The sequence below is a fragment of the Leucopleurus acutus genome (genome assembly GCF_964270905.1).
Source record: "Leucopleurus acutus genome assembly, chromosome: 8".
NCBI classification, from domain to species: domain Eukaryota; kingdom Metazoa; phylum Chordata; class Mammalia; order Artiodactyla; family Delphinidae; genus Leucopleurus; species Leucopleurus acutus.
This window is the reverse complement of record NC_139151.1, coordinates 30994777-31016096: the sequence shown is the minus strand read 5'-3', so window position 1 is coordinate 31016096 and position 21320 is coordinate 30994777. Positions and strand designations below refer to the sequence as shown.

General features: G+C 38.3%; 1 protein-coding gene across 1 annotated transcript; it reads right to left on the bottom strand.

Annotated features, from left to right (window-relative positions):
- Positions 1–6821: 6821 nt before the first annotated feature.
- MMP1 (matrix metallopeptidase 1) lies at positions 6822–14171 on the bottom strand (the record flags this gene model as incomplete). Its single annotated transcript, XM_082845693.1, has 10 exons — positions 6822–6931; positions 7113–7216; positions 7746–7908; positions 9397–9530; positions 11627–11744; positions 11879–12034; positions 12763–12888; positions 13130–13278; positions 13372–13616; positions 14064–14171. 10 exons carry the CDS (start codon positions 14169–14171, stop codon positions 6822–6824), a joined length of 1413 nt encoding a protein of 470 aa, XP_082701819.1.
- Between the last annotated feature and the right edge of the window lie 7149 nt (positions 14172–21320).

Here is a 21320-nt window from a genome sequence, read left to right as displayed (position 1 = left end):
AGACAAAACTAAATATAAAAAATATTTTGCAATTTTCCAAAGGTAACATCTCTAATAAAAGATGGAGGGAGAACTCCAATTCTTTTGACTCCAAAGCCAGTGATCTAAAAACATTAGATTATACTACCTTCAAATAGATAAAATTCCAGGATAATTTTAAAACCTTCATTTATTCCCCTCTTTCTTCCCAATCCCCTTTCCCCCCACGAGGTACTTAATCACAGCTTGAGATGCAATTGGACCCAAGAAATCAGGCCGACAATAAAATGCACTAGAGGTCCATTTCCTGCTTTGCATACTTTAAGGCCAAGTTATCTTAGTAACAAGATCAGCAATCTTATGAACATTATGATGTCAAGCCCTGGCAGCTCCCTCCAGAATTCCTTAAAAGCAGGTACATGTTTTGCTTTCCCATCCGCTCATTACCAGGAATCAAATTGTATCTCTTTTCAGCATATAACAGGACTAACATTTATTGACAAATGAATTATTTAATGTAGACAATTGCAGCTTGCAACAGAAAGCCAGACAAGGCTCTTTTAATCTCTCCTTGGGATAGGAGAGAATGGACAACAAGGAGGAGACAGGGGAGAAAGACAACCAGCCATTAGTAAACCTGGCTCTCACTTGGTTGTATTTTTATACCAAAATAGTGACCTGAAATGGCTATGATGTGAAGAAGCATCTTTTGATTTTATGTGTAAGTATGAAACAGACTTGGAAATTATTCAAGAAAAAAATTTAAGCCCAATTAGCATAAATTGGAAAATGAAAATTTTCTAGAGTTTAGAGTTAAAAGGTTATAAGCTTGAACAATTTAAAAATTGGTTTGTGTCTCCTCTTCATTTTGATACCATAAAATGTCTCAAAGTGTCCCCACTGGCAATGCAATGAGTGTCCCCTTACCAAATGCCTGTACACAGCGTCAATCTTCAGCTCAACTCCTGAAAAGTCATCAGCTATTATTCTGGGGAAACCTTGCTCCATGGACTGGCTATTTTCATCAAATCTGTACCAAGTGAAAAAAATACAATTCAGCATTATGTAGAGCCCCAATTACATGCAACAGTATGATATCATGTTAATGTTCCAGTGTGAAATCCTGGATAAAATTCTCAAGTGGTATAAGGAAGTGTTAAATATTTTTATAACTATACAAATATGTGACTTTCTTAGACTTAAAAGCTTAGCACATAAATCAATATTTTCTCCAGATACAAGGACATCATGCTCTTCTACAAAGGTTCCATACATATGTCTGAGGTCAATCTTCTAAGCCTAGACACACAGAGCCCAAGTGCCTTTCTGCTTTGAATGCATGAGAACTATATACAAATAAGATGCAAAGTGAATTAAATCATTTGGCTAAAATAGCTTTTGGTTCTTAATCACACTTCCCCTGTAGACCTTGTCTCTATAGCCTGATACACCTGGGTTTCCTATGGTGGCTCATTGTCTGGACCTCAGTTTGTCTCTCCTGATGTCTTTTGGTGTCTGGACATATAACCCAGGGATAAGCCTTTCTGAGAGTCCTTTGTTATTCTGGGAAGTTGAATAATTACAAGTTGTTTTCCTCACAATCAGAAAGTTTGAAGTTAGAGGAAGTTTGATTGTGGGAGTGGGGGATATCCTTAAAGAAAGAAAATAATTTTCCTAATTAGGCTCCATACAAAGTCATTCCTATTGCTTCTTACCTCCAGTATTTGTCCTCTACAAAGAAGTATGTTTTCTTCTTTTCCTTACCAGAAACAGCTTCAGTTTTCCTTATGGTTGGAGGAAAACCCAAGGTGTGGATGCCTCTTAGATAACCTGCTTGCCCCTCAATTCCTCTGACAGCCCAGAACTTATTGCCTATCAAAAAAGAAGCCTAAGAAAATTTCAGTGAAGCCTTTTAGTTTTAGAAATGCATTTAGGACACTGTTGTGGAAAACAGGAAGTCTTGGTTTTAATTTCAATCAATTAATCTACAACAAAGGAGGCAAGAATATACAATGAAGGAAACAGAGTCTTTTCAAAAAATGGTATTGGGAAAACTGGACAGCTAAATGCACAAGAATCAAATTAGACTACTTTCTCACACCATATACAAAAATAAACACAAAATGGATTAAACTCTCTAATATAAAACCTGAAACCATAAAACTTATAGAAGAAAACATAGTATGCTCTTTGACAGTGATCTTAGCAATACTCTTTTGACTGTCTTCTCAGCAAGGAAAATAATAACAAAAATAAACAAATGGAACTACAACAAAATAAAAAGCTTTTGCGCAGGGAAGAAACTATTAACAAAATGAAAAGACAGCCTACTGAATGGGAGAATATATTTGCAAATGATATATCCGATAAAGAATTAATATCCAAAAACTAAAAAGAAGTCATAAAACTCAACATAAACAAACAAACAAACAAGCAACCTAATTTAAAAATTGTCAGAGGACCTGAATACACATTTTTCTAGAGAAGACAAGCAGATGGCCCACAGACACATGAAAATATGTTCAATAGCACTAATCATTAGGGTCAAGTAAATCAAAACCTCATGTAGATACTACTCACACCTGTCAGAATGGCTGTCATCCAGGAGACAATAAATAACAAGGATATGGAGAAAAGACAACCCTCATGCCCTGTTGGTAGGAGTGTAAATTTGTGTAACCACTATGGAAAACAGCATGGAGGTTCCTTAAAAATTAAAAATTGAACTGTCATATGTGATAGCGAAGTAGAACAGCAATTTCACTTCTAGGTATTTGCCTGAAGAAAGAAAAAACACAAATTCAAAAAGGTATATGCACACCAACGTTTATTGTAGCATTATGTACAATAGGAAAGTAATGGAAGCAACCTAAGTGTCCATTAATAGATATATTTATAAAGAAGATCTGGTATATAAATGTAATGATATATTACTCAGTCATAAAAAAGGGAAATATTACCATTTGCCACAATGTGGATGCATCTAAAGGGTATTATGGCTAAGTGAAATAAGTCAAACAGAGAATGATAAATACTATTTGATCTCACTATATGTGGAATCTAAAAAAAATGAAATAAACAAGCATAACAAAATGAAAACAGAATCATAGATACAGAGTACAAACAGGTGGTTGTCAGAGGGGAGAGGGGTGGGAAGGGGTGAAATAGGTGAAGAAGATTAAGAGGTACAAATTTTCAGATATAAAATACATAAGCTACAGGGATGTATTATACAGCATAAGAAATATGGTCAATAGTATTGTAATAGCTTTACATGGGGACAGATGGCTAGACTTATTATAGTGATCACTTCATAATGTATGCAAACGTCAAATTACTATATAGTATATTTGAAACTAACATAATATTGTACATCAACTATATTTAATAAAAAATACTTTTCAGCACATCTGGGCTTATAGAAAGTAAGGGAAATCTCCAAACTCTCCTCTCAAATCACTCCACAACAAGTTTGGTGTGTTAGTGATTTCCTGCTATAGCTAGGATTTGAGCTAAACTGAGACCTGACTTTAGTCATTTGCCTGAAAATGATGAGGGGTGAGGGAGACAATTTGGGAGGGGGACGAGCATTATCTTGTGAGATGCTGAGTCACATATGGTCTTTGTTGATTCTCTACACAAGGGTAAGTTGTCCTCCTCTGTCAAGAGGGAGATATTATTGATACTTCTACCCATGTGGAGCTTTCAGAGAAATTTAGGTGTTCAAGATTTTCAGGTTTGTTTACCCATTATTCCAGCTAGAAAGTGTCCAATTTTGCAGTTAGATCTGGGATTGATTTTTGGCATAGTCTACAATAGATGAGGATTTTCTTAAATGTTGCCATTAAAGTCTGTTAGCTTTCACAGTATGTCTTGAGTTGATATTTGGCTTCTCTGAGCCTATTACTTTCTTTATCAAATTTCCAGGTCAGTTAACCAGCTCACTCCACATTTCTTAAAATGACCCTCCCTCTCATACTGTTGAAGTGTCCCAGACACCTGATAACCCAACACCTCACCATTCGTCATCTTTTCACAATCAACCACAGATGAAAGTCTTTGTAACTGTGATGCCACTACATACCAAGCGTTATCACTACCACATTTCAGCACAAGTTATCTTACTCTAGCTTTCCTAGAAAGCAGAGCCTGAGACAAAATTTAAGTGTAATCCAGGGAGCTGGATTGAGAGACATGGAGAGTGAAGCAGGGAAAGCAGGAGAGACAATACACAGATGAATTGTCAACTGGATACAGATACAAGAAATGTGTTGTACGATATGGGACTATCTGAGGGACTACTGGAAATGTGTCTTAGAAACACCCTTCTGAAGAAAGAAAGGGAAATGCATTTATTCATCCATTACTCTCACATTGGTAAAATATTTGTCCCACAAATTATTACTCTTCTCACTTCTAGATTGTATGTTCATGAGCTCTGAATGAGTTCCATAACAGAGCTGGATGGAACATCAACAGAAAAGATGGAAAAACCGAGAGAAGGAACCAAGAAACACACTGCACAGACCCAACGAGAACAGCTACTAGTTTAGAAGCTGGTTTAGAACCTGTACAAAGCCAGTCACCACTGCTGTGTCAGGGATAAAAGAAAGATGAGGCCAAGGAAGAATCTGAAGAGTGTCTGATAATCTCTATGACTCAGCAATTGCACTCTTCAGTATATAATCAACAGAAATGCCTACATATGTGCAACATTATTTATAAAAGCCCCCAAATGGTAACAACACAAAGCCCATTACCAGTGGATAAATAATGTTCAACACAATAAGGTAGATACAAAATAATACACAGTGGTTCTAATTTAGTTAAAAACTAGGTGAATTTAATCTAAGGTATTAGAGGTCAGCATAGTGGTTACTCTGGGAGATAGAGAATATATAGAGAATGCTGTTGGTACTGTCCCCAGATCCCCCTCGGCATCCTCATGGATACTGCAAGTGTCGACTGCTACAACTTCCAGTTGTCCTCTGTTACTTTGCCAAATGGGATCATCTTGCCTGGGAGCAATGCTCCTCTCCCCAAAACAGACCTCAACTGTTAACTGATTGACACAGAGGTGCAAAAGTCTAGTTCCTTTGCCTCAAGGTGAGACTCACTGTAATTCAGTTTTTGCTCCAGAGCTCCTTGTTCATAAGATCAAAGCAAGCTCTGTCTGAGATCACATTCTTTAGCTTTTTCCCTGTTCTAAACTATGTCCCCCACTCCTCTTCTCCTGAGAGCACTCCTCCCACAATGACAACACCAAAGAATTCCTGTTTCAGACTCTTATTCTGAAGAACTAAGCTAAGAAAGAGTTGAGCAGTGATGGGATCATGTGAGGGATACGTACTCTCTTGTGAGATGTCTCTTGCATCTTTGGTTAAGCCACAAAAAAGGCTTATTGGTTTGACTCAGTATTTGAAATGAATATAAGATCCTACACATCAATGGCCAGATGTTGGATCCTATAAATTGGTAATTTGAAAGGAAGACTTTTTTGAGAGCCCTCATCATAAACAGCTGTCATATCAGTACTTATGGGGGGATCAGATTGACAGCAGTGTCATCCCTGCATCTGGTGGTAGTAGGACATCCTTATCTCCAGAGATAGGGATGCAGGACTGAATATACAAACCTTGTTACTGTTTTAGTTTACTACCCCAAGCCCAAACTCTCTTTAGATTCTTCACCAATTAACTTTCTTCGTCTTCTCAGTTCCTCACAAATTTATTGTTTCTTTATCTAAAAAGTATAAAAGCTGCCTGCTTTAGCCAATCCTTATGTCTCATTTCTATGATACCTCCATGTGCATGAATTAAATTAACTTTCTTTTTCTTCTGTTAATCTGTCTTGTGTCAACTTTATTATTAGTTCAGCCACAAGAGCTCAAAACAGGTAAGGGAGATATTTCCCCCTCCCTGACACTGGTAATGTTTTGTTTACTGAGCTGGGTGAGAATTACGTGGGGTTGTTAATTTTGTGATAACTCATTGACATGAACATTTATGATATGTGCACTTTTCTGCATTTATGTTATACTTTAATATAAAAATGTTTAATGGAGAGAGAGATTTGTCCAAAGGGAAGGTTACACTGCTGTCCAAATTCTTGAGTTGAGAACTGCCTGCCTCAGAATCATGAATAACTCAAAATATTCTCAAGACTCTCTGTGTATTTGGAAAGTCTGCAAACACTCTGAGCACTCTCTGAGCTACTCAGAAAACTCATAGGGCTTGGAAGCTACCCACAGGACTCCTACCTCCATTAACATCCTTCCAAATTAGGCATGATAAACTAGATAATGTTTGTCTGGAAAAACTGGGTTACACAGCTTTAACAAAATCTAAAATCTTAGTGGCTTAACACAATGAAAGTTTATTTCTTAAGCAAAATCTACTGAGGTTTAGGGTAACTGTTCAGAGTGTTGGCCCAGGAATTCAGGCTTCTTCAACCTTGTGGAAATTCTCTCAAGATGTGCTTTTACAATCATCATAGCGCTGGAGAAGTTTGCACCAGCAATCCAATGATTCCATCTGGAAGTGATATTGGTCACTTCTGGGCACAATCCACTGGCCAGGACTATCCAAATGTGACTGCCTATTCTTTCCTTCCACATCTGCAGAGAATTGAACTGTGGAGCCATGAATTTGACCTTATTTGTGGAACTAAATTATAGCAGTACATAAAACATTACATTCTAAGTCATAAAAATTATGCAGAATGGGGTATAAATAAGATTATACTTCATAACTCTGTATTTTATTTAAATATATGTCTCTTCAGGAAAGCACCTTCCTTGGACTCCTGAAATATATTTTTCTGTTTAACTTTTTAACAGGTGGTCAATTTTTTCTGCAGTTGAACCAGCTATTAGCTTTTTGGAGAGTCAAAATTCTCTTAGTTTTGGTATCAAATTTGTATTGCCTTGTTCCATGGAAGAAATAGAAAAATCCTAGAAATAAAACAAAAGAGACTTATTACCTTATACAAGTGATTTCTAGGTTTAACTTTAATTCTTCAAAAATCCAAGTCATTTGTGAGAATAAATATTTTTGGTATTTTCTGTTCCAAATAACAATACTGATGCTATTCCATGGCAACAAAATAGAGGAAATATGTATATATTCACCTACCGTCTTTCTGGAAAACAGCATCAACTTTGCTGCCAATTCCAGGAAAATCTTCTGCTATCATTTTGGGATAACCTGCATCCATGGATTGTTTATATTCATCATACCTGGTAAAAAAATAATTAGAAGTGTCAGAACTATTTGTTAAATGTGTAGCCTTCACAAAACCATTACAGGGAATTCACCAGCAAGAATGTAATAAGACCTTTTAATTCCATAGGTCATGTGTAAAAATAGGAGGTGGGATGATGTGAGGTAGGATGTTGGGTGGTCTAGAAGATTTATAAGTTCCCTCTGAACTCCAACATCTAATTCTACTTCTCCAGTAGGTGCTATTAATGTCAAATGCAGTGAAAGATAAGTTCCTGTTGGCTACAGCAGCCCTATGAAGATGAATGCCCTCCTTTTCACATCTTCTTTTTCAAATTCAGGTCCACATTCTCCCTGGATCTCTGGGACAGGAATTGCGTGATGATTATTGGTCAACCAACTTGGAAGCTGGACAAGCTACAGCCATTCCCAGAAAAGGCAGCTAGCCAAGGCACTATGAGACTCATTTTTATATGTTTCAATTTAGTAACTTCTCTCTATGTAGAAAGAATAGATACCCTACCATTTTCTGTACCCAGTCTTTACCTCCAGCATTTGTTAGCAACAAAGAAGTACGTTTTCCCAGTATCTTCATCAGAAACAGCAGCGTCGATGTTCTTCACAGTCCTAGGGAAACCAAAGGATCTGTAGATGTACTTGGGGTATCCGTATAACACATCTTCCCCCTTGACAGCCCAATACTTATTACCTGCAAATCAAGGAACAAGATGAAAACACTTGCCCAGGGCACCAGTAGACAGTAAGTGGATTTCCAGCTAAATGCTTAGTCTCGTGTGCTACAGGAGTATCCTGACTGCACGTTAGAATCATCTAGGGAGATTTTTTTTTTTAAATACCGTTGTTGGTATCCTATCCCATACCAATTAAATCAGTATTTTTCTTTAATTTCCTAGACAAGTCTAACATGTAGCAAGCTTTGAGAATGACTGGTTTGTGGAGTTGGGGGCTTCCTTCCAAAGCCAGATGTTCAAATGACTACAGAGTTCATCGTGCCACCTCAGTGATAGAAACCTCACTTCTCCAGGTTGCCCATGGGTTGTGGAAGTTCACACCAAGGGTATCCTAAAGGCCAGAGTGTTGTAATGACTCACAATCTGTAATGACTAGCAACCCAGGGTAGAAATCATTGCACCTGACTACAGTTCCAAGTACTTGAATTTAGGCTGTGTCCAGATTCTGCATATTTAGACTTAGTAAACTCCATGTCATATAAAACTGGTCTTACGTCTTGTAGCCAGGCTTGTACTTTTCGCTCAAGTATCCTTATTTATCTCTCAGGAAAAACCAGTCTGAAACTTTGTGTATCTAAAATCTCATTTAATTTCATTATATAAGGGCTAGAAAGCCCGTTTCAAAGTTTTTTGCCCATCTGAACTGTATTGAGTTCTTTGCCTTGAGTGTGTGACTGGGTCAGGTGTCTTAATGTTTGTCTGCACTATGCCAAACATACATTTGGAGAAATACTGATGTTTGGCATAGTGTGTTCAAAGTCAGGAGCTGATCACTGGAGCATGTTTCATTCTGATAGAATCAAAGAAGTTTACCCCATTCTATTCATGGTAGTTCAGGACTTCTCACACTTTAATGTACGTACGAATTGCCTGGCAATCTTGTTAAACTTCGAGAAGGTCTGGAATAGGATCTGACAATATGGATGAACTTTGTCAGTATTATGGTTAAGTGAGATTCTGAATTTCTAACAGACCCCAGGACAGTGTCAGTGCTGCTGGTCTGAAGACCATACTCTGACATCAAGGATGCAGCACCCCCATCTGGCTGCCCTGTGGGGCCTCCTCTCTCAGGAGAGTTATTAGTATAAAATAGGCTCTAGGAAACCATCCAACTCAAATGTTTCTGTTCCATCTTCTCAGTTTTACTCCTGAGCACCCCAAGAATGTGGAAAGGGTTTAAAATACATAAACAGTTTGCACAGAAAACAGCTACATAAGTCCACATTCACGAACAGGCCATAAAATATGTATCTCCAGTCATATGCTATTCACTTAAATTTATTCAGACATGCACCATGCAATTCTTAACTAAAGTGATAGACTCCCATTGATTTGCTAGATTTTCCTAAGTCTATGGAAATAAAGTAGCTAGTAGTCTTATATATCAGCCCAAAAGCAGAAGAAACTTTAATGCATAAAAACTGAAAGATAATTGGAAACATTACCTTTGAAAAACCGAACTTCATCTCTATCGGCAACCTCATAAGCAGCCTGAAGTCCATTTGGCAGATGGGGCCAGAAAACAGAAATGAAATTGAGCTCAGCTTCTGGGTAGAAGGGATTTGTGCGCATGTAGAACCTGATTTGAAAGAAGGAAAAATGTTTTTATCTAATCCATAGCAAGCTCTGGCTGTCATTCAGGTCCTTCTATTGCTGGCACTAGTAGTGTGCTCATAAATGTTTAACATCTGGCTCTCCACGATGGGGCTGGGGAGGAGTCCTGGTTTGTAGCATTTGCTTATTTTCATGGTGGAAATATTACAACCACTGCAAATCAAGAGGTTTGCGGTGGTGCACCACTGTATAGCGTTTCCACTCTACGGATACATTAGGCATAAACTGCCTCAGGAACATAAATAAATAGTAAAATGCAGCAAAACAATTACAAAGGGATGAATTCTGATTACTTTTATTACCTTTGGTTTAAATACAATTGTAAGTTGTATAATTTAACTCTAAAGTTAATAATTTAACTTTTAATAATGCTGTTTAATAACCAGCTTGCAAAATTCTCAGAATGTAACAATCATCTTTGGCAAGCACACCAGGGCCTAGGACACAGCACTAACATCCTACATTTAGTGCACACTTTACCTACATCATGCCCTACCTCACAAATATCTTACAAGAGAACATTGCTTTCATCTCACAGATTAGCAATTGAGGTCAGGGAGGCGAAGGGAGGTGTCCAAGGCCATGCAACTGTTAAGAGGCAAAGGTTAACTTGAAACTCAGATCTAGCAGCTACTCCCTTTGTCTTCCTTTGGTTGGTGGTTTACAAAGTTGACTGGGGTAACGACAAAGCATAGACTGTCACATGGGCCGACAGAAGAGTTTTCCCAATTCCAGGCCACAGGGAAGACTCTGGCCTTGGAAGTCAAATCTGACTTCTCGATCCAGTCCTGCCTCTGCCTGGCTGTGAGACTCTGGGCAAGTCAGTTACTATTACTGTTTCTAGACTTAACCTTCTGTGGCTTCATGACCTGGTGACATTTAAATGATCTCAGTGTCCTTTCAGTTCTTGCAAATCCTAGACTTTTTCCTGTTCTTTGGAGTCATCCTTCAAATACTTGCTTTGATAAGCACATCTTGCTATATTGACAGCTTTCCTTTAAAACCAAGTCTTTCCTAGCACTCCCCAGCACTGAGCCACACCCTGTATGGTTTATATCCATCCTTATCTTTTATACTCAGAAATAGTAAAGCACAGGATGGGAAGCATTAGGAGCCAATACACTGCTTTCTGGGGTAGATATGATCACAAAGTGGCAAAACAGTTCCAGTGACACTCCAAGAAGAGAGGTGAGGAGAAGGGAGCCTTTTAGAGCATCCCTACTTTCTATGTGCGGCAGACTGTATTATTCAGAAAATGACTGTATTATTATTTTGCCTTGTCGTTTAGGAATCAGAACTGTATGCAGAGCAGGCCTATTCCTTGTATGTGAGGGGACCTTAGCCTTCCTGAGGCCACACACTGCTGAGGGAGTTCTAGGATCCTCCTCTGAGGAGGGAAGCATATTGTGACTGCCCATATCCCCTGACCCCCAACAGACAGGGTCCTCATGAATTCTCAGGGATTCTCCCTGCAATGGCTCCTATCTTTCTTTGCCCCCTCCCAGGGTAAAGGGGTGGGGACAGAGTCCTATTATGACCACAGGCTTTGGAAGGGCTGTCTTTTCCAGGATGATACTTAAAAGAGGTCTACACAATCCTTCTCAGCATGATGGTGCTATGAAAAGGACTGATTTCTCCTAATAAAATACTGACATACTTATCATTCTCAAGAGTGACAAAAATGAGAAGAGGCCTGGAGTAGAGGTCAGAAGACCAATTACCGCTTTGTTGCCAAGGAACTCTGTGCCCTGAAGGATCTCTTTCCTTCTCTCTGCTTTACTTTACTGATCTGTAAAATGGAATTATATTTACTGATTTTCTACTTCAATGGTAATTTTTATGAGAATCAAATGACAGAATACATGCTGGGGAAAATGTTGTTATAAGTTCATTATGTTGTGCAAGAGCAAGCAATTGTTTACACTCAACTATAATTATAATAATGTATGTAAACAAATGTAAGATAAACAATGTGTGAAGCATAGTAGTGGCCCATATGTACCCATAGCAGTGAGTCCTGTTATTACACATACATAACACAAAGAAGAACTGATGTCTTACCTGTCTTTAAAGAACATCACTTCTCCCCGGATTGTAGTTATAGCATCAAAAGTTAGCTTACTATCACACACTTGTGGGGTTTGCGGGCCAATTGGCTGAGTGGGATTTTGGGAAGGTCCTAAAGGAACAAGAGATCTGGAGTTAGTTCCACCTGGCTTTGGAAAACTACATAACCAATGAAAGCTTCTTAAAGGATAAAGCCAATGGCTGTTCTAATGACCCCTTGTCTATAATGTTTTTCTTTATACTCACCATAGATGGCCTGGATCCCACTGATGTCATCCTGAGATAGCTGAACATCACCACTGAAGATGTAGTTGGGGTACATCAAAGCCCCAATGTCAGTAGAATGAGCAAGTCCAAGGGAATGGCCCAATTCATGAGCTGCCACACGATACAAGTTATAATCTAAAATGGATAATAAATCCATTTGCAATTATTTGAAATATTTTCAGTTTTGAGACATTTAATTAAGAAGTAATCTATAACTCTAAAGGATTAATGTTCTTATTTTCTCAATAGCTTTTTGAAATGTATAAAATAATTTTCTGAAGGTAAGAAGAATGCATTTATTAATAGTGAAGAGACCAGTTAAAGCCTAAACTCTATGATTACAATTAAAAAGCAAATTCAGCCAACCAAGAGTCTAGCACAGATTAGTCAGTCTTGTCAGTGGCTAGATGGCACATATTATTTCACAGAGAAGAAATAGTCTTCTATTAACACATTTTTTTTCCTATTTACAGATTGATACATGTTTAATGCTGGAAATTTTGGAAAATATATACAACCTCTCTTCTCTTGATTTCCACATATCTTACTAACATTATTACACTTTGGTGTCTTCTTCCAATAAAAAAGATTCTATGTAGATGCCCACAAGGAAAACATTAAGATTTTCAACATTTACTTACTAGAAATTTCAGAGTAGCCTATTTGTAGCCAATAAGATGTTCTTACTAACAGAAATAATTCTTCTCTTACATTTTCTAAATGCACCATTAATTTTCTAAGTGGTAGCAGAAAAATGCATACTTTTTTAATGCATTCTTTCAGTTAAGTCAACCAATATTACAATGAACCAAGAAAGTGGGTGGGGGGAGAAGGGTTGAGAGAGGCAAGATGAGCTGACTTACCTCTGAAATTGTTGGTCCACCTTTCGTCTTCATCAAAATGGATATCCCCTCCGATATGTGGGCCTGGTTGAAAAGCATGAGCGAGGTTTCCACCCGGTCCATCAAAGGGAGAATTGTCACGATGATCTGCAAGAAACAAAATTCAACAAAAGTTCCTCTTGGTTCTTACTTAGGCTAACCCAGGAGAGTAAGCATTAGCTTTGCTAAGAGGCCAACAGATTTGCAGCAAATGCAATATAGTTTTCATTCTTAAGTCCATAAAATAAACACTTTTCTCAAACAAGGAGATCTAGTTGCAAAGCTGAAGAGATTCAAAGGCAGGGGGAAGTTAAGGTGAGAATACTTTCATGCTACAAGAAGAGCTTACCTCCCCTGACAAAGGATATCATTATGTCTGCTTGACCCTCAGAGACCTTGGTGAAGGTCAAGGGTGACACACTGCTCCAGAGTTGAAAGGCTTTCTCAATGGCATGGTCCACAGCTGTTCTTGACAGATCTGGTGTGTAGTTTTCAATCCTTCAAATGAAATAAAATACAGACACATCGGATTTCATTTCTGATGGCTCTGATGGGAAATAGCATTCCCACTCTGGTGCTCAGTCTAATTACCTGTAGGTCAGGTGTGTGTTCTCCCACCGTGGGCTCCCCTGAGTGAGAACAAACTGAGCCATGTCAGGCACCCCACATCTGGGCTGCTTCATCACATTCAGGGTTTCAGCATCTGGTTTCCCCGTCACCTTCAGCCCAAAGAACTTTTGCATTTGCTTTAGTTTTTCAACTACTGGGTCATTGTTTCTCTGTCTTTCAACTTGCTTCGCATCACTCTTCAGGTTGTAGTAGTTTTCCAGGTATTTCTGATGAAAGATAAAATTATTGAAACACTGGATGGGAAATCTTTCTAATTTTTCTAAATATTGACAGTATAAAGTTATAGCTGAAACACAGAACTACTTTTAAAATTGTGTTTAGATTGCATGGTCCTTATTATTCTTATTATTGGTGGAAACTGTAATTTTGGAGTAGAAATTTCCCTACCATTAGTTATTATGAAGTCAGAATTATAATTTGTAGAGACAAATTTGCATATTGTTCTTTTAGTTCCCTATCATTTCTAACTGGAAAAGGAGAGTCTATGCATGGATAGATACATTTTTGGGGATAGTGCCCTTTCTGACAAAAATTTATCTTTGTAGGGCATCCATCCTTAAATAAACTCTATTATACTGCTGTTACTCTGTTATACTGTGGGAAAATGTAAATAAAGGCTTTTGCATTTGGGGCATGTGAAATTCAGCATTTACCTGCACTGTCTCCACATCTTGCTCTTGTGTTTCTGAAGTCGCTGCTGGGAAGCTGTGAGACCCCACGCCCCAGAGAAGCAGCAGCAGCAGCAAAGGCAGTCTGGGCATGCTGGCCTCTGTCTTCCTTCTCAGCTTAAGGAATCTGATGGCTCCCACCTCTCTGCTACTCCAATGTCTCAACTAGGAAGTTCCCTCTATATATATAGGGTTCTGGCACTTCCAGAAAGCCAGAGGCTGTCTGACTCACATTTCATAACATCCTCTTGATTATCGGTGAATAATCTGAGCAATCATCACAAATGGTGACTCCAAGCAGATTATTTGAGATTGTTCGGTGTTGCAAGCTTATGATTAACATTAAACAGAACATGGGCAAAGGAGACACATCCAAAATGTAAACAGTTGTTTCCTTTAATTCATTTCTATCCTGTTTGAGAAAGACGTTATTATATCTGCAGATCACAGAGTACTCCACAGACTTTTTAAAAAATAGACTTTGGTACTTGATCCTGCTGGTCATAAAGTGCTCTGGGTTATACACACACCTTTCTCCCCAAGCAGAGGACAGAATTGTTGACATCCATGCCCTATGGCTGTTCATCACCTGTACTGACAGGCATTCATTTGGGGGTGGCTCTCCCAGGTTCAGTGGGGTTCCCTTCTACCTTTGCTAAGCTGCCTTGTACACTATTTTCTTAACACCATAGTTTCCCTTAATTTTCATTCAGGCTCAAGATTTGAGAACCTTGGCTTAGAAGGTCCCCGTCCACAGGTGGGGTATGAGGTAACTCCCCACCCTGTGTAGACACTGCCCAGCGGCATCATGGGACAAATAGGATCCTTCTCTGAAACCTGTCAGAATGTAGCAGGTGAGCCAGGGGCTAGCAAAAGACCAAGTATGAGTCTGAGGCCTTATTTTTAATCTTCCCCTCAATGTGAGCACATCTCTGCTCCCTGGGGCTAGGCAGCAATTATTTATTCTTTCATGTATGCATTCATTCATGTATTTATGCATTCATCTATTTCAAAGATCTTATTTAGCATCTTCTGTGCACCAATTATGATGGAATGGGGTTAATTAATAAAGAAACATCTTATGGGACACCTTAAGATGGCTTTAACAGAAGTCTGTATGAAGTTGCACAGATCAGTTTTACTGGAAAGTACTGGGATACAAGAGACTCTGGACCTGGTCTAGCCCTAGTTTTCTGACTTTCATTAATCCTTCTACCTCTGTCATGATTTTTGCCAAATCTTAGTGCCACCTCTAATATCATTTTTGTGTTTTTCTTTAAATTTACTCTAAAAGTTTTGCCTCATTATAAGCTATCATATCCATAAAATCATAGCTTAGTGGGTCATTATTTTTGTCTGCATATTAAAATAAATACATGGCTATGTAATGAAAAATGTATATTCATTCTTCAGGATCCACATTAAAGTGTCTTGGGGCCACCAGTGGTATCTGTTCCACTCTTGGTAAGGCAAGCTGGTCTAAATCTGTAGCTTCCTTTACCCATGCCTCACCCTCCTTCAAAGAAAGAGTTTAAATGTGACATAAAGTTGAGAATCACTTGCCTGTGTTCTTCCACATTAGCACCTGATGGTGTCACCCACCTTCCCCATCATGTCAGGTTTGATTTCTCAGGACTTTTCTCACGTTACCAATTTCTGTTTTCCTCGAGACACTAAGAAATGCATCTTATGCATAAATCTTTCTTCAGTAGTGGTTGAATTGATGTGAAAGAGCTTATTTCCTCTTTAATCTTTAACCACAAGTTCCTCATCTGAGTGGAGTAACATATGAGTTCATGGAGGTGAGAGGAATTGGAAGAAGCTCTCATGAAGATGAAACCTTCTCTTTCTCACAGGCATTAGATGGAGGGTGGGGACCAAAGAACACTGGCAATTAAAGACACTCCAGCACAGGCAAGGTATATACTGAAAGGAACTCTTTACATTAGAGGTTGAACACAGATTGTGTATTCAGTCAAAGGGTGGTTGACACACTTTGTTAGGGAATCTGGTCAATGTGACGTTGCCCCCAACTCCACTGGGGTCTGGAGAACAAGGGTCACTAGGTTAACGCAAGAGAACAACATTGTGACCATCTGGGATGGGGCCAGAAATTACATAAGCATCACCCTGGAAGAGTCTCATAAACTGTTCAGTCTGGCAGGAGTCTATATCTTATGGTCTAGAAGTTTTCAAACCTTGTAAACTACTGTATCCTTTAAACAAAATCTCTTTTGGAAGACCAATTTGTAAACCAGATGATAGGAGAAGTGCTCTAATGAAAGGGGAAATGGGCTGCGAGACCCATCTATATCACTCCCAGTTTGCCCCCATCCTCCTTTCTTTAGCAAAGTCCTCAATTTCTAAGGAACAATGAGGGTTCAGTGCAGTGAATCTCAAAAACCATGGACCTAGTCCAGGACCTTGATTTTCCAGTTGAAACTAAAGGACAGAGTAGTTGCCTACAGATCTGGGGTCACACCTCTGCAGGGATGGGAGGATAAGGGTGGGGGAAAAGAGGAGACAGAGCCTGGACTAACACCTTTTTCTCATGGTCTGAGTCCAGAGCTCTCGACTTAAATGCTCTAAGTCTTTTGTTACAACTTCAGATATGCTGACATGGATTGGAAACTGGATATCTAAAATAGCTTTTGGTTAAATTTCTTCCTAAAATAACAAAGAATTTTAAGTTAAGTTTTGTTTAAAGCCTCAAAGATTCACATGGTCCTAAATCTTGAAATTTCAAGTTAGGTATTTATACCAGAACACGTTAACTCCCAGGCTCGTGCTTGTGAGTGATCTATTTGAGAGTGAAAAAGAAAACACAAAAATCTAGAACAAAAAGCTGGTGATTCAATCCTACCAAAATCCTAGTAATGCTTGCACTGAGTATAGTTTCCAAGAAACTCAAAACGTGTTAAAATTGTATTGCTCTTCACATCTGAATGTTTTTTTCTCTGGGAGCTTCTTCTTTCCCCATAATCCCCTTTTGGATGTACTTTTGTGGAAATTATCCTGCTACCCTTTTCCCTCTGGGAGAATGACAGGCTTAAGAGGGCTCTCAGAAGTATGGAGTGTCAACTGACTCCTATTTCCAAACAGGCAAATTATTTCCATGCTGGCTGCTTTGTGGAAAGACTCAAATGTGTTTGTATTTTTCCATATTAAATTCAATCTTGGAATTTCAATTTTGCTTCATATTTTTTATGCTTGGAAATTCAACCCTTTTTAACTTTTTATTTTATGTTAGAATATAGTTGATTAACAGTGTTGTGTTAGTTTCAGGTGTACAGCAAAGTGATTCAGTTTTTAATTTTATAATTCAATTTGATTGTCAGATATTTTTTCTTTCTTTTCTTTTTACTTTTTTTCTTTTTTTTTGGTCCTACAGGTCTTGAAATGGCCTTTAGCCAGAAGCTTTAAATATTTAATGCTGCTTTGTTTTTGGAGTAACATGAGGGAAAGATCTATCCAACCCAATATATTTTCCCTACATATGGCCACATGGTGGCTTTTTGGATAACCACTGTGTGCCAGATGCTTAACAGACACTTTGCGCCTTTGGTTACTTCAGTCCTCGTGGTTACCCTCCAGGTAAAAATGATGGACACAGCAGCACTAAGTCATTTACTGACATGTGTCTGTGGAACTCCAGTCCACCTCCTAGCAGTCTTCATGGTGCTCTTGTGAGGAGACATGACACACACACTCTGGATATAGAAACTTTGCCTCCCTAACAGAGATAATGTTGTGAGATGCTAGGTTGTCTAATGTCATGTCATGTCTACAATAATGTCTCTGTGCCACCACCCTGCCCCTCAGAGCTGAAAGTATCTTCCTTTTAAAGCTACCACTCAATAACATTTACTTCTTTACCAAAATTAATAAAATTGTAGCCTATAGTTACTTCCTCAGCATAGTAGGTATTTACAAATGATTGTTGAATGAACGAATAAATAAATGAATGAATGAATAAATAGATACTAAATGATACAAATAAAAGGGCATTTCTTGGAAGGCTCAATTGTCTGCAAAAAGTCTCATACTCATGGTTAGATTTTTATTTATTTCATTCTCCTAAGATTAAAATTATTTAAAATATCATAGGCAAAATCTGGACATATCCATTCAGTGGAGATTTTGAATGAAGCACTGCACATTTAGTTTTGGCTATTTGTATGTCATGCTATAGCCATTTATTCACCGATTATTTTGAGCATTTTAATTTTTTGCCAATAATACTTCTCCATCTAAATATTTTATTAAACAGTCTGGAAAATGCTCATCAGGAACACATACTTGAGAGTAGCCTACAGACTTTTGCAGCTGTAGCACTCCTCTGAGGAAGTTCAAATCAAGTGTCCTGCAGGGGATAAGTACTGCTTGTACCATGGCTCAGCCCAGACATGTTGGAACCATTCTCTCCCAGCACTCAAGTCTGTGATATGGATTTGAGATGTGTGAGGCAGCTCAGGACACCTCTATGAGATTTTGATGATGAGACAATGCCCAGACCATGACTTGCTTGCTTGTTTGGGAGTCTCTGATGTATACACCTTTGCTGCCTTCAGAACTTTTTTCTATTATTATTTTTCTTTTGAAAAAGTAAAATGTTCACTAAGCTCACTAGCTTTTTATTCATTTCTTTTTAATTCTCAACTACTCATGCCCCAATTATAATTTATTGCGATGACAGCTGAGTCAGTCAACACTTATAAGTGCTGAGCAAGAGAAATAGCATTTAACATTTAGTGAGCCCTCAATGACTTCAGTGGTTTACATTACCTACCAAGGCAAATACCAATTATAACACTCAGAACCTGCCATGTTTAAAAATGACTGAAAATGACTTCTGAGCTTCACTTCCCACTCTTCCAAAAAAACTGAATTACATTATTTCTCAAATGTGTCTTGAAACTTGTTCCCCTACCTTGTCATACTTCTTATTCCCCTCTATTTCTACTTAATACAATTCTACCTATTCTTCAAAGTCCAGTTTAAATGTTACTTCATTCACAAAGTTTTCTCTTTCCTTGCTCTGTGAGATAGTTCTACTATGAATTTTCATAGAACATTATACTTCCTTAAAGCACTTTTCATATTTTCCTCACCTTGACTTCACTCTCTTAAAGGAAGGTAATTTGTTGAAAGGAGAGAAGGTGTTTTACCTGTGTTTATGTTCTTGACCTTTTTCCAGGGCTTACTGGATTTACACAAATTTGGTTGATATGGAAAATTGTAGGTTAAATTCAATATAATAGAAAAAGTGGCACATTAACAATTTTTGAGAGTGTTTCTTCTTTCAGAAAGAGTTCTTTTAATTGGCAAACCTAAAAGGAATCAGAGTCACTAAGAGGGCTGAAATGGTTAAACCCAAGGAATCATAATGAACTCTGCAAAATTATAATTATCAGGTTGCTATCGTATACGTGGACAAGAACACATTAGTTAACCATTTCCCTGACTTTTGTATAAAAAATTGAATGCATATAGACTTAATTTACTCCCATTTACTTAACACATATGGTATAGAAGGCATCAGGCTACATGCTAGGAATTGCAAAAAAAATTAGACACCAATTTTGCTCTAGGGGATTAATTCCCTCATGACATAGATGCAGCCTGATATTGTATAAATGATCATTTCTTCAAGTATCTGTTAAAATCTTAGGTGTAATTTGTATTATACCAAGGAACATTTATGTAGGCACATACCTCAACAATTAGTATGGAAGACAAAAGGAAAAATAAGATTAAAATACAAGTATATACTTTCCAGTCAATTTATCCAGAAATTTATTAATGGCTAAAACAAATTAAGTCAAAGTCTCCTTTTGCTACTCATATAAGCATGCCTCTTTTATTTCTGATACCTTTTAGCACTGGCAAGAAATCTTGTTGGCATAAGGAACATCCACTGGCCTTATTGGAAATGTGAGTGGAGAGGCACTTAAGGGACCTGTGGTTGGACAGTTGGCTGGAGTATCTTTTTTTTTTTTTTTTTTTTTGCGGTACGCGGGCCTCTCACTGTTGTGGCCTCTCCTGTTGCGGAGCACAGACTCTGGACGCGCAGGCTCAGCGGCCATGGCTCACGGGCCCAGCCACTCCGTGGCATGTGGGATCCTCCTGGACCAGGGCACGAACCCGTGTCCCCTGCATCTGCAGGCGGACTCTCAACCACTGCGCCACCAGGGAAGCCCTGGAGTATCTTTTAATAAGCTCTCTTGTAGGGTCTTCTGCTGAGCCCTGGGAGCTGATGAAAGTGAAGGGCTCTCAAGCCATCCATACACCAAAACATAAGTATGTATTAGTTAGGTTTCATTCATTCATTTATTCATTCATTCATTCTATATTTATTTATTTACCAAATAAATCACATATAACTAGAACATTTTCTGCCGCAGAAAATGCTAAGGAAGAGTTAACTTTATTGTTTTTATTATTATCTGTCCTTCACCAATTAAATTCAATGTAATGTAAAGTACAGAAGTAGCCATAGCCATAGTCTGTCACTTCCAACGAGATTCTGTGGGGGTCTGGGCATGGCATGGATTCTATACAGAAGCTCACAAAAGACAGTGCCCTCCCCTTAGGCACAAGCCGGTTTCTCTCCATGGTATAGGAAAAAGAAACTAGGTTCCCAGGTCACACAGCTTTCAAAAGGAGCAGGAGAATGTGTACGGATAGAACGAATGGGGCATAAGGGATTTTAGAGAAATATTCTTCAAGGATAGGAACCAGAACCCTTTAGAGGGATCTACCCTAAAATCTATACAATGAGGGCATAGGGCTATTTTCTTCCTTGACCTTGGAGCTCAGCCTGAGGTCATAGAAGCCCCTCAAGTCCCCTAGAGTCCTCTGTTTTTTATCTCTTCTCTGTTCTTTATCTCTCACAGGGCCTTCTGTCAAGGTTGTAAGGACAAATGTATATACATACTATACTGTTTTATGTAAGGGACTTGAGCATCCACAGATTTTAGCATCTTCAGGGAGTCCTGGAACCAATCACCTACAGATACTGAGGGACAACTGTACTCATTTACACTGAGGGATTAACACAGTCTCTGTATAAAAAGGAACAAGTGTGTACTACATATTTTATATAAATATCCATAAATCTTCATGATTCAATATATGTAAATATCTATAGAACAGTACATACGTAAATATACTTAACACAGTGTCTGCAAAAGAATATGTATATCTAGTTCTATAGAGAGTATATGTCACAAGATAGTATAT